The following is a 17971-nucleotide window of genomic DNA, read 5'->3' as shown; positions in this document are numbered from 1 at the left end:
GTAAGTACGAAATTCGTATGTGAGTATTTTAAATACAATAATCATTCCATTTCTCTCTTTTAAATACTGTAAGGACAACTCTCTCTCTCTCTCTCTCTCTCTCTCTCTCTCTCTCTCTCTCTCTCTCTCTCTCTCTCTCTCTCTCTCTCTCTCTCTCTCTCTCTCTCTCTCCACAAGATACTTGTCATAGTGGTAACTCTGTCTCTCTTGGCTGCAAGTGTTATAAGTACGTATGTAAGTATATACCTTTAAGGCTACTAATGTTTAGGATTACTTTGAAAATTATATTAATACAATCTCTAAGATTAAATACAGTAAATGATGATAAAATTAAGGTGAAAGTTTGATGCAGGATGTTACATAACGGTATACCATTGGCGTTACTTTCATTTCTTCCTTCGTTTTTATTCTCTCCGCTCTTTCAGCAAAGAATTGATAGACAGACAAACATAATTGCACAGTCCTCTCTCTCTCTTCTCTGGAGAAATATAGTATTTATGGGAGGGGAAAAAAGTTGCTTACAGACGTTCATTTCAATCTATTGGAAAATCATAAGTTAGTATTCTCCTCGCTCTCTCTCTCTCTCTCTCTTATCTCTCCTCTCTCTCTCTCTCTCTCTCTCTCTCTGCTATTGGCTGTTTATATATTTATATATTTCTAATGGTAAAATGTTTAAGATGACTTTAAAATGATATTAATAATACCAATTCAATGGTATATTTGACGTAGGATAATACTTTAAGTAGATATTTCGTATTTGTGATTTCACATACAATTGTTTCCCTTGTAAAAAGAAAATGGATGTCTCAAATAGTAACAGTATGAAAGAAAATGTGCATGACTGAATACTTATGGGGGACCTGAATTATTTTCACATGCGTAACTAAGTCATGCAGTGCGTACATAGTATGTATTTATGTATAATCATAAAATGTAAGATTTACTTTAAAACAGTATTAATAACATTTCAAAGATTAATATGAACCATAATAGGATATTTTATGTATATTTGATGAAGGATGGTCTTTTTAGGGATATTTTGGTGTTTGCATGTTCAGGATAGGAGTTTATGAGCATTTTTGGAGGGGGGTTCCAAACATTCACGGATTCTAACTATTTGCGGGGGGGGCGGGGGGGGTATGGTTACGCATCCCCCACCCCGATAATACGGGGGACCACTGTAGTGGTCATTAGTAGTTTATAGTTGATTCTTTAATCGCTTCTTTTTCCAAGCCCCCCTGCCTGTTCCAGAACCAGCCCTAACGGGTGCTGGTGGTAATGGAGAACCACAAGCCTCCGAGTGGGTAGGTTCTGCCGGCCCCCCCGGCGCTGAGCAGGCAGTGTTGGCAGTAGGTTCCCCTTCTCTTGATGTGTAAGTTCTCAGGATGATAACAAATTAGGTCAGATACAGACGAGTAGGGATAATAGGCTACATAATGTTTAGGAAGAGAAGTGCAGGCTTCTTCGGGTCGGTTTTCTATTATAAGTAGTAGTTTATAGAGCGACAGTGTCCTTAGAGCCTCTTCGGGTTTTTTCCTGCTTCTAGTTCCTTGCATCAGAAGCTTTTAGGCCATGGTTGGTCTTTCAGGTCTGGTTTAGGGTCTGTCGGGTTCTGAAGGGTTGAGTGCTGCTCCTTCGTCTTTAAGGTTACTTTCCTCTACTTATACGATACGATAATTGTTAATATCAACTAATTCTCTGTTCAATGCATATTAACTTACAATAATTCAGTATGTAGAGAAATCGAATAAAATTAACTACGGCTAGCCTAGTGTTCACGATGATATATTGTATGCATATACAGTAGCTTAGCCTAGCCTAAAGTATTCGCTGTACTACATATCGGTAGAGTGATTTTTACAGTGGCTGACGCTGTAGGCTCAAGGCATTCTGACTTCGGATAATTCAGTACAGGTGTAATTGAAAACTAACGAGAATCCGATCTTAGGATAATTCAATATGAATGTAATCGAACAGAATGAAGATCAGATTCTGTCTGACTAAAGCATTATAATTGTATTATATTTATCATCATATTAGCGTAGTATAAACTAACTCGGCAGTCATTCACCCTGGAATCAGCAGATAACAAATACGGGTTTGCGTCGCCGTATCCATCTCTTTCTGTCCTGATTGGCTAGCGTGACTAACGTAACAACTCTTCCTCACTTATGCCATGTTTGTACAAACATCTTGAAGGAGATGTATTTTCAACTATGTTGACATTTAACATAGTCAATAAGGTATCTTGTGGCATATAATCAGATGTCAGATATAAGGAGTTTGTATGTATGACATCTTCATACTTTTAACATATTAACTGCCGTCAGTAATTACTTTGTGCTTATGTCAATTACAGTTACAAATAATTAATTACCAGTCGTATTATCAAATTACAGTGACAACTGAAATTAATATTAGGCCTAATAAAGTTAATTTAATTACCTTAAAATATTAATTTATTACTTTTCAATCAAATTACAATTACAGAAGCTTGTCGTCAACAGCACTGTTGTAAGAAGGCGTGGCTTAGACAGACAATGATGGCGGCTAGTCTGTTTACCTTGGCTCCAGATTCAACCATATCACTTGGTCTCGGCTAATGTTTTTGTTCCTAGTTAGCATATTAACCCTTAAACGCCAAAGCGGTAAAATAAAAATTGTCTCCCGTGCGCCGGAGGTGTTTCAAAGTGAGCGAGGAAGCGGAAAAAATATTTTTTTCAAAAAATCACAGCGCGCTTAGTTTTCAAGATTAAGAGTTCATTTTGGCTCCTTTTTTGTCATTGGCTGAAGTTTAGTAGCAACCATCAGAAAATGAGAAAAAAATTATTCATCATCATATATAAATAATGCGATATATAAATAGCGCAAAAAAACAAAATTTCATATATAATTGTATTCAAATCGCACTGTGCGCAAAACGAGTTAAAGGTAACATGTTACTTTTTTTTCGTTGCAATGTACACTAATTGCGATCATTTTGGTATATAACACATTGCAAAACGATAAAAGCAACACAGAGAAAATATTATCACAAAATAATGCATGAATTCGTAACGTGCGGACGTAAACAAATATTTTTTTCAAAAATTCACCATAAATCTAAATATTGTCCTAGAGACTTCCAATTTCTTTCAAATGAAGACAAATGATTGAATATTACTATACTGTAAGAGTATTAGCTTACAATTGCAGTTTTCGACCATATCTGACGAGTTAAAGTTGACCGAATGTCAAATTTTTATATATATATATATATTTTTTATATGCAATTATTTGGAAAATTAGAAAAGCTACAACCTTCAAATATTTTTAATTTTATTCTACATGAAATTGCGCACATTTTCATATATAAAACTCTATGAAATGCGTAATACGAAATGGAGCAAATATTCCGAGAATGGGACGTACACATTTCGGAGATTTGTGGCGGAGAATCCACGCGCGGAGGGAAGGAAAGTTTTTTTTTTAAATTCACCATAAATCTAAATATTGTGCTAGAGACTTCAAATTTGTTTCAAGATGAAGATAAATGACTGAATATTACTAGACTGTAAGAGTTTTAGCTTACAATTGCGTTTTTCGACCATGGGTTGTTTTTAGTTGTATTGTGCATGAAATTGCGCACATTTCCATATATAAAACTTTATGTAATGGCTAATTTTAAAATGGTGCAAACATTACCACAATCGCATGTATGATTTTTTTCGGAAGAGTTACCGCGCGGACGTAAGGAAAAAGTTTTTTCATATATTCACCATAAATCAAAATATTGTGCTAGAGACTTCCAATTAGTTGCAAAATGAAGGTAAATGATTGAATATTACTAAAATATAAGAGTTTTAGCTTACAATTGCGTTTTTCGACCATTTCGGTTAGAGTCAAAGTTGACCGAAGGTTAAAATTTTGGCACTTAACGTTATTTATATGAAAATATCTCAAAACTGATAAAAGCTACAATCATGAGTATTTTGTTGTTGTATTCTACATAAAAATACACACATTTTCATATATAATACTCTATGTAACGGCTAATTTAAAATGGTACAAAAATTATGTCAAAGTGACAAAATAATTTCCGAGATGTGTCACAGATACTTTTTAGTGCGGCAAGAAAGAAATTCGCGCTTGCGCGCCTGCGTAACGATTGTAAACAAAACAACACCTTGATCCGTGAACTCCCAGCATCCCCCAAGGCGCGTGATTCAAGAGTTTTCGGCTGGTAGGCCTAAAAGTATTTTTCCGTGAATTTTTAAAAAAACTTTTGTATGTCAATGTAAAATACGTCCAGTCGGTACCCGAGAGACAAAAAATGTCGACGTAAAATACGTCCAGTCGGCGTTTTAGGGTTAATGAATATCTGGATACTTAACTTATGGAACGAAGTCATACTATTCGTCTTACGATGTAATTTAAGGCCAAAATTTGAATAATACGTCTCATTGGAAGCTAGTTTTTCCCTCAGGTTGGATGGCGTAAAATTTAGCGATTCCGTTCGTTTTCACTTGTTTTCATAGGTATTACGAACCTTGTACTTTATACACTTTATTAATCCTTTGTCGGTGTAAAAAAAACGATAATGAGCTCTTTCATGCTATTACTTTTCTTTTACCACGGCTGCGTTTGATTTCATACAAAAGCTTGGGACTTCTGTCCAGGTTGCTGATGCACGTAATTGCCTTAACAGCTTCAGCTACATTTATGACATGAATACAGTAATTACCGTCGCACGCGGATGAATACAATAGTGATGTTGTTATAGGATTCGATTGCATTAGCAACAAGTTCTCGTTCGGTTGTTCATAGCTGTACCCAGTTATACAAGTATATTATCATTAAGATAATACCTTTTTAACTTAGAAGAGGGTGCAATTTATGGAGGTGGAGATGTTATACGATTGTAATTCTCTCTCTCTCTCTCTCTCTCTCTCTCTCTCTCTCTCTCTCTCTCTCTCTCTCTCTCTCTCTCTCTCTCTCTCTCTCTCTCTCTCTTTCCTGATTTCATATTCTCTCTTCATCCTATTTTCCACCCTCTCCTAATACTTGACTCATTGTGCAACAGAGGTTTTTCTTCCTGTTACACCTTTTCAAACACTTTTCTGTCAATTTCCCTTCAGCGCTGACTGACCTCATAGGTCCCAATACTCGGCCTTTGGCCTAAATTCTATTTTTAAACCCAACAATCTTGCTGTCTGAGGCACAATGCTGCCTACGCCAGCTGCGCGAGAGATATAGGAAGACTTATTTGCATGTAGTGCCGATTTTAAATACTAACCCCATCGTAAATCGAATTAACGCAAATCAATTACTGTAGCTTCAATACAGACTGTATTCACGATCATGTCTTGATAATTTTCCTGATTTTCTAATGTATCTCAGATTACCGGGGAACAGAGTCGGTCTAGTTTTCTCTCTCGCCCAGTTTTCGGTTAAAACTTATAATGTCTTTACACAATCTTCTTTAGCTGCTCATTCTTTGGATGTCGCTTCGGAGTCTTCTCCCTCATCCTGTTTTTATTTGCCAATATCTCAGCAGAGACAGAGTTTTCATTGTTTCATCCTGAAATTTGGAGATGATTTCAATCTCTCTCTCTCTCTCTTCTCTCTCTCTCTCCTTCTCTCTCATCTCTCTCTCTCTCTATCTCTCTCTCTCTCTCTCTCTCTCTCCTCTCCTCTCTCTCTCTCTCTCACGGGTCCTGTAGTTCTCAGGCTGCTGGTGTTGATGCTTCAAGGCGGTATCCGCAACTACGTATTTTCATCCTTACTTGTTTTGAGACGTAGTGTGTCCTCCGTAGTTCTTGAGGAGGCTACAGCAGTTGGAGATTTCATCTGCGCCATCGTTGACTGTATTGATACTGGTTGTCACCACCCACTCCTTTCATAAGGTAGTTAGTAATCTTCCTCCTTCGTTCCCATTTATATACCTTAGGTGTGTGAGACGTAACGTGCTTACTGCGGTAATTGCTGGGTGGCTACGGCCGTTGGCAGTTCGTCTGCATCGTAGTTAGCACCTTTTGTGCCCTCGGCCCCCTTTCTTAGGGTAGCTGGTAATTTCATTCTGCGGCTCCCATTGGTTCCGCAGTTCGTAACCCGTTATTAAAGCACCATGTACCGCACACTTGGTTTTCCACCTGCACAATGTCAGCGCTAGGTGCTCCGTTGGTTACTCGTAGTGACCTCTCTCTCCTTATTTTCTCAACTTTTTCCTGCTGTTTTTCGGTTCCACCTTGAAGGGTTTTCAAGGTGGGTTCGACTTTGATTTCTTGTCTACTGGGGGTACTTCTTTCCCTCACTTGCTCCGGACTCCAGTCTAGGTTTAGTATTGGTAACGGGGGTTAGTTGGATCGCGTTTTGCGACCTCTTCGCTCTTAGGTGTGTGGCTCGCCTATTGTCGTCCCGGTCTCGTGTCATTGTCACTGGTGAGTGCGGAGTTTCACAGTTAAGTGAGACTGGTTCAAGGTTAGGTCATCGTCTTGGTTGATACACGTTTGGCGCAACAGTATGGGAGTGACTTGCATGGGTGGGCGTTCATCGCCAAGCCCAAGGTATATTCGGTTCAGGTGTAGCGTTATCATCACTGGGTAGGGAGGGTATGCGCCTTTGAGTACCTAACTCTTACAGGTTTCGCGGAACTAGTGACAGTTCGGCTTCGCTCTTCTGAGGGCCTGGACAGTGGTCAGACAGGAGGGTTACATCATCATGTCTTGGGGGGGAGTGTGGGTTGCGCAGTCGAGTACGACTTGCACAGGAGTTTATCATCTTCTTGTTGGTATATCGTTGCGCAATTGGATCGGTAGGCTCAGATATGATGGGATCTTGTATGTCGTTTCGTATCGAGCACCCAGGCGTTGTAGGTTCCAGGTTCTTGGGTGCTGCTCTTGTGGGGGGGGTTCGGTTTTTCTCCTTTTTCCTGTTCCGGTGTGTCCGGACAGGTTTGACAGAGGATAGATACCTTTGAGGGGAGACTCGTTTGCTAGTTGTGGGTTTTTGTTTCTCCGGCGAAGGAAGCGAGTATAACGGATTGTGGACTTTGTCCATTCTCTCTTTCCGCATTCCAGGCTCCGGAGGAATCTCAGTTAATTCAAGTAATGTTTGATACGTTGTATTCAACCAAACCAGCAGTCTCAAACATCAAGTAGGCTAGTCTGGTTTTGGCGAGTCTGGCAGTTTTCTGGGGAAGGACTAAGCTAGCATCACTTTTCTGTTTAAGGTAGCGAGTAACTCCTCTGCCGGAGTCCGGCTTCCAGTTTATGAGTCAGTTGAGGTTTTTCTCTATTGGGTTCCCTCATTGATTCATGTGGTAGGGGTTACGGATCATGAGGCTCGTATTTGGAAGACACCTTTCACAGCCAGTGGGAGGCCTTGTCCCACTCTGTGTGGATGTGGGGAGAGTTGATGGGTGTTTCTCTGAGCCTGGACTGTTTGATAACCTCTTCACTGGTTTAGAGGGGGTTTGCATACCAGACTAACATTTCTGAGGGTTATGCTATGTTCCTGTCAGGGAGAGGAGGGACTATTGTTAAATCATTGCCTCAGCGCTATCCGGACACTCATAAGAAAGGGGTTCTTAGTCAATCCAAGGGCGCAAAGTGTCGCGGAGGGCTACCCTTTGGCTCCCGGAGGATGTTTCGCTGTCGGCGATTGTGTAGGTGGTTATTTGAGTCGTGGTTTTTCACAACACCGTACCTTAGGGAATTTCAGTTTCTTCAGAGAGGTTACTCTCGGGGTCCTGTCGTTGCGGTAACTCAGTTTATAGTTGGCTTGGTAGAGTTAGGGTGTTAGAAGTTTAGGGAGGCAGTGATAGTCTAAATGAACTTCAGAGTGTTAGAAGTTTAGGGAGGCAGTGATAGTCTAAATGAACTTCAGAGTGTTAGAAGTTTAGGGAGGCAGTGATAGTCTAAATGAACTTCAGAGTGTTAGAAGTTTAGGGAGGCAGTGATAGTCTAAATGAACTTTATGGTGTTAGAAGTTTAGGGAGGCAGTTATAGTCTAATGAACTCTAGTGTTTCTGTTGGTCAAGCTTAGACTGAGAGTATTTTCCCTTAGGCCCTTGAGGTTAGGCAGATCCCAATGGTCATGTTGGAATAACTACTACTATAGCACAAGTCATCTACATCAGTGAGCAGTAGAGAACAGAAGGTCCTGCACACTCAACTTCTCCTTCATACATGAGAGGCTACATAGCCACATGGGAGGTTCACCATTTCCCCTCCACACATGAGAGGTATAGAATACCACATGGGAGGTTCTTCAGACTCAGGCAGTACCTTGGACTCGACACCGACGGTATGGTACTTCCTCTGCAAGCATCCTCACCTACTGAGCTGGACAACCAGGTGAGGAGATTTGTTTTTACCTCCATGAATAAGAAGTATAGCTTATCACATGGGAGGTACTTCTGACTCAGATATTACCTTAGACTCAACACTGACGTTGAAGTACTTTCTTTGCAAACATCCTCACCTACTAAGCTTGACAACCAGGTGAGATGATTTGTTGTTACCTCCATGAATAAGAAGTATAGCTTATCACATGGGAGGTACTTCTGACTTAGACAGTACCTTAGACTCAACACTGATGTTGAAGTACTTTCTTTGCAAACATCCTCACCTCCGAGTTAGATAACTAGGTGAGGATACATGCTTTTATACATGGTAGGTTGCTTATGAGTTACCTGCGTATATTCCGGGGACAGGTTGGGCTGAATGAGATTGATCCCGCCTCCGAGTAAATGTTGTTAATCGGGCTAATTCAGGTGTTCAGGGAGTGTATTGCAATATGAAGTTTTCATAATAAAACTAATATTGTAATATTTACCTGAACACCTGAATGATTCCCACCCTCCTCCCCACTTCAATTTGATAGTGAATGATTCAATTGAGGAGAAAGGCCACTGGTGGGCGGTATTTGCGGCAGCGTTGCCAATGGTAACACAGGTAACTCATTTGACTAGATTTTACCTGCAGCGTTGGTAACGCTGACAGTTAAAATTATCCACTTAGTGGGTAAATATGTGGGGATATAGTTCGGGCTGGTCAGTGACCAGGGCTAATTCAGGTGTTCAGGTAAGTATTACAATATTAGTTTTATTATGAAAACTTCATTTTAATGAGGTTTTAATTATTGCATTCTTGGTGGCCTGGCACAGCTTGTCCCTAACGCTATGCAGATGCTAATATCTCCAAAAGTATTGAAGATAAAAGAAAAACTTTTGGCAGATAAAACCTTACACCTTTAAATTTCATCCCATATAAGATTCATTTTGAAAGTATTATAAATTCACATTTTAATGAGGTTTTAATTATTGCATTCCTGGTGGCCCGGCACAGCTTGTCCCTAACGCTATTCAGATGCTAATATCTCCAAAAGTATTGAAGAAAAAAGAAAAATTCTTTCGGCAGATAAAACCTTACATCTTTAAATTTCATCCCATATAAGATTTTTTTTTAGAATATCATAAATTCACATTTAAATTAACCCTTTGATGATTTAACTTGACGCTTTGCAAGTTATCATCTTTAGGGCGTGCTACTGATTCATAAGTTTTGTTCTACTTTTGATCTTGCAGTAATATGTAAGTGGAATGAGCTGGCAAGACTGTTTACATAGGGATTTTTTTTAGGGATGATTTATGTCATCCAGAATTTTTTTGTGGCCTGGAAGTAGCCTGATCCCAGGAGTGCTGGTTTTAAGAGGTCGGACCATTTTACTAAGACCATATTTTATATGTAGAGTAAACTGGCAAAACTTGAAGAATCCATGCATTGTAAATGATGCTGCAATGGAAGCAGAGATTTAGTGAAGGAAGATAGGGAATTATCTGATGTGCACTTGCATGACAAAAGAGAAGATTGTGTATGGGTATACATTAGGAGAAGTATGGCACTTAAGCAGAAAATAATGATTAAATAAGGAAGTAAATCAGAACAAGTATTTTATTGAAAAAAAGCTGTTGTAAGGTAGAAAAGGAGAGGATTGTTAAAGATCTTGAAATTAAACTGCTATCTGAAAGAATGCTGTCCTTTGTTATTGGGGTGAGCGTTCTGAAGTGTAATTGACTGTGGAGGAAAAAGGATAGATTTGAACAGTGCAGTGTAGAATGGTGATGTGTAAACTGGAAAATGCAAGCAAGTGATTGTTGAGGATGTAGAAAGTGGAGATATAGGTTGAAGGATGCTATTGCTATAAATTTGGAGCAGATGAAGATGTAGTAATTTTCTGCATTTTTAGCTCATCTTTGATTCAGCAATAAAAGATGATAATCACATTGACTGCATTTGTGATTTATTTTTTAGAGGCACCCCTTATTATGGTACGTCACTCATTGGTGAAAAATACCTCATGAAAAAATTAAGATATCAAACTTAACAAATTTGGATGAGAACTATATAATGACTCATTACCTTTTGTAAATAGTGCACAATCTGGGGTCACATCATTTAGCAATAACTGTATAGTAAGTTGTATTTTCGTCTTGACAGTGTGGGGATGATTTCTATGAAAAGTTACATAATTTCAGTTGTTCTATTAACCCTTAAGAGCTGGGCTAAAAAATCAGTATGCAGCACCCCAGGCCAGGGAAACTTTGAGGACAGCCAATTTAGGAAAAAACACATCAATGGAAAGAGGAAGGTATGCAAATGCACAAGGTGTAAGAAAAAAATTTCTAAAAAATTTTGCCTACCTTTTATGAGGAGTCAAAAATTACTGTACGTATTTATAATCTCTTGTGTGGCCTCTTTTACAAGACAATCATAAATTCTACCAAGATATACATGTTTTTTCTAATAGATAATTTTTTTTATTTTGTAAAATTATAGTTACAGCTCATACTATGTTAAAACAGATAAGAACTAAAATCAGTAACAAATTCTGATATATTAGTTGGAAAATATTTACGTAAATTTACTGAGATTGAAGATGCAATAACTTTTTGGATTATACATATATTTTCTAATATTTCTTTGCACATTTCTTTGCAAAATTACAGTTATAACTGACATACCATCATAAAAGATAAGAACTAAAACCAACAGCAACCCTTGGGTAATTTATGAGCAAATATATAAATAGACATAGTAATGTGAGAGAGAGAGTCAGTAGTATGTATATGCATCCTTGAAGTCAAGATCATAATGAACTCATGAGCTGCCTGCTTCCCTGGTCTTTGCTAGTCTAAAAGTTGCCATTAGTGAATTTATGGGCCGTAGAAGTATTGGAAGCTCTTTTCCACCAGATTCCTTCAAATCGATGCCACATAATATTGATGCTCACCATGAGTGAATCCGTCCAACACCCAAAACCTGTTTATTGCTATGTGTACTCATATGAGGATATCTATCCATTAAAGGTTAATTTAGCCTATATTTTTTAACAGGAGAAGATCTTCGATCAGCAGCTGTGCGAGAAGTTAAAGAGGAAACAGGTGTAGATGCAGAATTTGTGTCGATGGTGTCATTTCGCCATGTTCATAGAGCAAATTTCAGTTGTTCTGACATTTACTTTATTGTTCACCTTCGCCCAACTTCAGAGAGTATTACTATGTGCAAGAAAGAACTAACAGCGTGTGAGTGGATGAAGGTAAGGAAATCTTGAAAATTAAGATTATAGATTGCTTATGAAACCTGTAAATTTATATTTTGGAAACAGGTACCTACTTATTTCCCATTAGCAATACTTACTTTCCATCAGCAAATTGTGTCATTTATTCTGTAATTATGACTGAATCATTGTTTCTTAGTTTGTAATTCACTATTAGTATCATCTTATATACAGTAATTTGGGAATGTTTCTTAGTTTGTAATTCACTATTAGTATCATCTTATATACAGTAATTTGGGAATATTAGATGGAATTCATGTTTTATAAAAGAAACTATTGAGATAACTTTGTCTGTCCATCCACATTTTTTCTGTTTGCCCTTGGATCTTAAAATCTACTAAGGCTTAAGGGTTGCAAATTGATATGTTGATCATCTACCCCCCAGTCATCAAACTTACCAAATTGCAGCCCTCTGGCCTCAGTAGTTTTTATTTTAGTCAAGGTTAAAGTTAGCCTTAATCGTGCACTGGCAACTTTGTATGACAGGCCACCAATGGGCTGTGTCTGAAAGCTTCATGGGCTGAAGCTTATACAGAAAACTTGATTGCGCCAAAGAGACTTTGATGCATTTTTTACCTGTTATATTATGAAATTCTTTATGTCCAAAAAGCTAAAATTAAGACAAGTTCATTAATCTTGTTTTAAATGTTTTAGTTTCCAATATTTTGCATCATATTTTCATGAATTTTTGGAATTTGTCAGAAAATAGTACCTCAAAAGGGATTTTCACTTTATATAAAAAAGATATCCATTAATTTCTTATGAGGCCTTGGCGTTAGTCTTGGAGCTTTTTAATTTTAGTGAAACTTGTTTTACAACAAACCTGATATTTATAATACAGTGATTTAGCCTGCTTCATAGTTGATAAAATGTCCCAGACACACTAGATTCTTGTCTAGTAGAAGCCCCTAAATGAATTAAGGGAATTTATCTGAATTCTTTCTTTTGTTTTAAATCATCATCTTCTTCTAGTCCCCTGCCATGACTGAAGGAGCAGCTGTCCAAATCTTATTTTACAAATGACTTCTGTTATTTTTGCTTTTCATGCATAGTTAACGTGTTTTTCTCTTTCACTGTTCTTTCTTCTGAGAGAAACTATTTATAAAGAACTTAGTTTGCACTTGAATTAGATTTTGATTCCACCTGAAAAATGAAGGAAGGGGAAGTTGGAAGACAGACTTTACATGTAGAATTAAGGGATTTTGACATAGGAAAAATCTATTTCTGGGGGAAGACCTGTGTCGCCCGATGAAAAATCCCTGTAACTCATTTTTCTAGTATAAATAACTCTATAATATACTAGAGAAAAAGCTAACATGGTTATGCTGAGGTTACTACCCCCAGCGGGATCACCCCAAGGGTGTCGGTATAGTAAGGGGCGCTGTGTTACCACAAACCACAGGTCTTCTGCCATTTAGAAGGCTCCCTTCAAAATCCCTCTCTTTGGTGGGAGCCGTTACAACGAAGTCCCACCACCCGTCTTCGCTCGCCACTACTACTACTACCCACGCGCTACTCTTCATTCCTGATTGGTTCTATAAACTTGGATTAGTCAGGGTGGGAAGAGAATGTTAATAGGGTTAGGGTTCATCGGGCGACACAGGTCTTCCCCCAGAAATAGATTTTTCCTATGTCAAAATCCCTTTTCTGGTGTCGACCTGTGTCGGCCGATGAAAACATACCAGAGAATGTTATACAAGTTTTTAGTATAAAATTATATGTAAAACCAGGTTAATGATGTTCAGATTAAAGAGTTATAAATAGTTTTACTATTTAATCTTAATATTATAACTTAAACCAATAACTCAATATTTGTGAGAAACAATTTCTTAACCCTTAAACGCCGACTGGACGTATTTTACGTCGACATTTTATGTCTCTCCTGTTCCAACTGGACGTATTTTACTTCGACATACAAAATTTGTTTTTAAAATTCGCGGAAAAATACTTATAGGCCTGCCAGCCTAAAACTTTTGAATCACGCGCCTTGGGGGATGCTGGGAGTTCACGGATCGAGGTGTTGTTTTGTTTAGAAGCGTGACCCAAGTGAGCATGCGTGAAATGCTTTCTTCTCGCTCCAGTCAGCATCAGCGGCGCATCGTCCGAGAGAGATCTTTTGTCGCAATCGTGTTTTTCTGAACTTGTGCGAGACTTTGAACATTTGTGTTGCTACAGGACATTCGTAGAGATGTCTCAACGACGTGTGAACCGCGAAAGGCGCGTTTTACCCGTCGGAAGGTATCGTGTAAGAGGCGTTTTGGACTTAGATGCTGGCGAAGGGCCAAGCACCCAGCATGACCCCGCGCCTCAACGCCGTTCTGTGCGACCATGTGTGGATGAAAGTGGTTCAGGAACACATCGTATGCCTTTGGTTACCCCTAGGAAGCATGTGGGCGTCCTTAGGGGCATTCGTAGGCATTTGGGAGGCCTCCAACCAAGGGACATAGACGAATATCTTTCGGAGCTTGATCGGGAACATGTCGCAAGTCCTCATTTTGATGGCGGATGGTCATCAAGTGATGAGGACATCAGTCCCGATGTCAGTGAGGACGAATATATGCCCCCAATATCCGTTCGAGGCTCACATCCCGAAAGTGAGCTCGAATTCAGTGGCTTCAGTGCATATGAGGGGGAATCTGAGGAGGGGGAGGATGGGGATATGGGGTCTGGTTTCATCGCGGATGACGATACTGAAAGCGAAGGCCTAAGTGAGGGTGATGGGCCAATGGGGGAGGGTAGTGTGCGAAATCGTGCCCGCCCCTGTGCGCGTGCGCGCTCATGGACACGTAGAAGGTCGGCTCTTTGCGCCAGCCAAGGTGAAGGTCGGTCCTCCGAGAGCAACGAGGGGTGGACGGAGGACCCCACCCCTCCTAACATGCACCCCTTCACGGCAACCCCTGGGCTCACCGTACCAGTACCCCTGACTGCTTTGGGGTTCATCCAGCTGTTCCTTACGCGGGAATTGCTGGAATACCTGGTACAAGAGACGGTGGACTACGCTCGGTACTGCCGGTATGAACTATGGACAACCTTGTCTTATTACTGGCGGGGTTGCAACCTCATTGACATGGCGCATTTTTTGGGGCTCCACATTTATTTTGGTATGACACCTGCTTCCGACGTCAGGCAATATTGGAGGCGGAATTATTTTTTATGTATGCCCAATGTGCCTGGCATTATGTCCCGTGATAATTTCCTGGCATTGGACAGGTATTTCAACGCCTTCAACCAAAGGGCCATACCCCGGAATAACAGTGATCGCCTCATCCTAATCCGCCCAGTGTTGGAATACATTCGTGATCGGTGTAGAAATCTCCTGATTCCAGGAAAGAACCTTTCTTTGTATGAGGGGATGATGCCTTACAAAGGACGTCTTAGTATAAAAGTGTATAACCCCAAGAAGCCGAAGAAATATGGAGTGAAATTTTTTTTTATTACCGAGTCCAACACTGGATACGTTGTGGACTTTTCAGTGTATTCCGGGGTCTTCTCCACGCTGCGTGACACTGTATTCAGTCTTGTGGGACGTTTCCGTAACCAGGGATATCACCTGTTTATGGATAATTATTATAACTCGGTATCCCTGCCCCAGGAACTGTATGAAGCTGGTGTGCACGTCGGTGGTACCCTTCGGTTGGTGCGTGGGGCCCCGATTTCCCTCAAGAGGTACGCTAGTCATCCGCAACACCTGGCAAGAAGAGAGACAGAGTGGCGGCTGAAGGGTGCTGTCTTCGTCATCTGTTGGAAGGATGTCCGACTCGTCCCCATGATTACGACGAGTCATGAACCCATCCAAGAAGAGATCGTACAGCGGAAGAAGACACGTCGACAGGGCCGAGTTGTGTTTGAGGAGTTTCGTATCGAGGGGCCTACCGTCATTGGGCACTACAACAGGCACATGGGAGGAGTTGATCTCTTTGATCAGCTCATCCAGTATTATCCCTTCGCCAGGAGAACCAGAAGGTGGACCCAGAAGCTCCTCAAATACATCCTTCAGTTGGCCCTCCAAAATGCCTACATACTGTACTGTGGGTACCGCAGTGACAATCTTCCGAGGTTGTCCCACATACAGTTCCTAGAGGTAGCCGGGAATGCCCTCATCAACTTCGATCCCGATGAGTGGCCTTCCATCACTGACCCCCTGCCCCGAGCTGCAGATCTGCCCCTAGCGGAAAGGGCAGATAGGAGGGCCAACTTCGGTCGACCTGCCGGCCCGCCATCACCGCTTCTCGTCGGGTAGTGGACCCTGTGTGTCGGCTGCAGCCAGGGGATCACATACTGGAAGCCTTAGAAGGGCGAAGGCAGAAACGGTGCCGGGTGTGCCATATGAATGGCAGAAGGAGAGACACCCGGTTCTTCTGTCGTCTCTGCAAAGTTGCTCTTTGCAGGATAGGGGACTGTGACCGTAAGTACCACACTAAGGTCACGTATTGGAGTGCGCCCCCTAAACCGACAGCGGAGGGCGCACGGGGCCGCCGGGTCCATCAGCAGTAAGGGCGCGCGTCTCCCTCCTCCACCTGTACCTCGTCATATTAGGCTTTTTATAGAGTTTTATATATGAAAATGTACGCAAAAACATGCACAATATAACAAAAAATGTTTTGAAGTTTGTAGCATTTCTCATTTTTGAAATATTTGCATAAAAAGTACGATAAATAGGAAAAAACTACGATCGGTCAAATTTGACCCAACCGAAATGGTCAAAAAACGCATTTGTAACGTACAAATCTTACAGTCTAGTAATATTCAATCATTTATCTTCACTTTAAAACAAATTGCAAGTCTCTAGAACAATATTTAGATTTATAGTGAATTTTTGAAAAAAACTATTTTATTCCGTGCGCGCCGATTCTCGGCCGAAAATCTCCGAAATGCGTAGGTCACATTCTCCTAATATTTGTGCCTTTTCATATTAGGCTTTTTATAGAGTTTTATATATGAAAATGTGCGCAAAAACATGCACAATATAACAAAAAATATTTGAAGGTTGTAGCATTTCTCATTTTTGAAATATTTGCATAAAAAGTACGATAAATAGGAAAAAAACTACGATCGGTCAACTTTGACCCAACCGAAATGGTCGAAAAACGTATTTGTAACATAAAAATCTTACAGTCTAGTAATATTCAATCATTTATATTCACTTTAGAACAAATTGCAAGTCTCTAGAACAATATTTAGATTTATGGTGAATTTTTGAAAAAAAAACTATTTTATTCCCTCCGCTCGCCGATTCTCGGCCAAAAATCTCTGAAATGCGTAGGTCACATTCTCCTAATATTTGTGCTTTTCAAATTAGGCTTTTTATAGAGTTTTATATATGAAAATGTGCGCAAAAACATGCACAATATAACAAAAAATATTTGAAGGTTGTAGCATTTCTCATTTTTGAAATATTTGCATAAAAAGTACGATAAATAGGAAAAAAACTACGATCGGTCAACTTTGACTCAACCGAAATGGTCGAAAAACGTATTTGTAACAAAAATCTTACAGTCTAGTAATATTCAATCATTTATCTTCACTTTAAAATAAATTGCAAGTCTCTAGAACAATATTTAGATTTATAGTGAATTTTTGAAAAAAAACTATTTTCTCCCCTCCACGCGCCGATTCTCGGCCGAAAATCTCTGAAATGCGTAGGTCACATTCTCCTAATATTTGTGCCTTTTCATATTAGGCTTTTTATAGAGTTTTATATATGAAAATTTGCGCAAAAACATGCACAATATAACAAAAAATATTTGAAGGTTGTAGCATTTCTCATTATTCCATGCGCGCCGATTCTCTGCCGAAAATCTCCGAAATGCGTAGGTCACATTCTCCTAATATTTGTGCCTTTTCATATTAGGCTTTTTATAGAGTTTTATATATGAAAATGTGTGCAAAAACATGCACAATATAACAAAAAACATTTGAAGGTTGTAGCATTTCTCATTTTTGAAATATTTGCATAAAAAGTACGATATATAGGAAAAAAACTACGATCGGTCAACTTTGACTCAACCGAAATGGTCGAAAAACGTATTTGTAACATAAAAATCTTACAGGCTAGTAATATTCAATCATTTATCTTCACTTTAAAACAAATTGCAAGTCTCTAGAACAATATTTAGATTTATAGTGAATTTTTGAAAAAAAAACTTTTATTCCGTGCGCGCCGATTCTCGGCCCCGAAAAATCTCTGAAATGCGTAGGTCACATTCTCCTAATATTTGTGCCTTTTCATATTAGGCTTTTTATAGTGTTTTATATATGAAAATGTGCGCAAAAACATGCAAAATATAACAAAAAATATATGAAGGTTGTAGCATTTCTCATTTTTGAAATATTTCCATAAAAAGTACGATAAATAGGAAAAAAACTATGA

The 17971-nt window shown here is 39.4% G+C and overlaps 1 protein-coding gene across 3 annotated transcripts in view; it reads left to right on the top strand.

Moving 5' to 3' along the window:
- Positions 1 to 17971, top strand: part of LOC135219438 (uncharacterized) — a 208948-nt gene that overhangs the window by 159360 nt on the left and 31617 nt on the right. For all 3 annotated transcript variants that reach the window (XM_064256214.1, XM_064256215.1, XM_064256216.1), the window contains exon 7: positions 11378 to 11580. In XM_064256214.1, the coding sequence (XP_064112284.1) occupies positions 11378 to 11580 (203 nt within the window). The remainder of the gene's footprint in view (positions 1 to 11377; positions 11581 to 17971) is intronic.

Source organism: Macrobrachium nipponense, chromosome 1 (genome assembly GCF_015104395.2).
Source record: "Macrobrachium nipponense isolate FS-2020 chromosome 1, ASM1510439v2, whole genome shotgun sequence".
Taxonomy (NCBI): Eukaryota; Metazoa; Arthropoda; class Malacostraca; order Decapoda; family Palaemonidae; genus Macrobrachium; species Macrobrachium nipponense.
The sequence above is the reverse complement of the archived record's forward strand: the minus strand, read 5'-3'. Positions and strand labels throughout refer to the sequence as shown.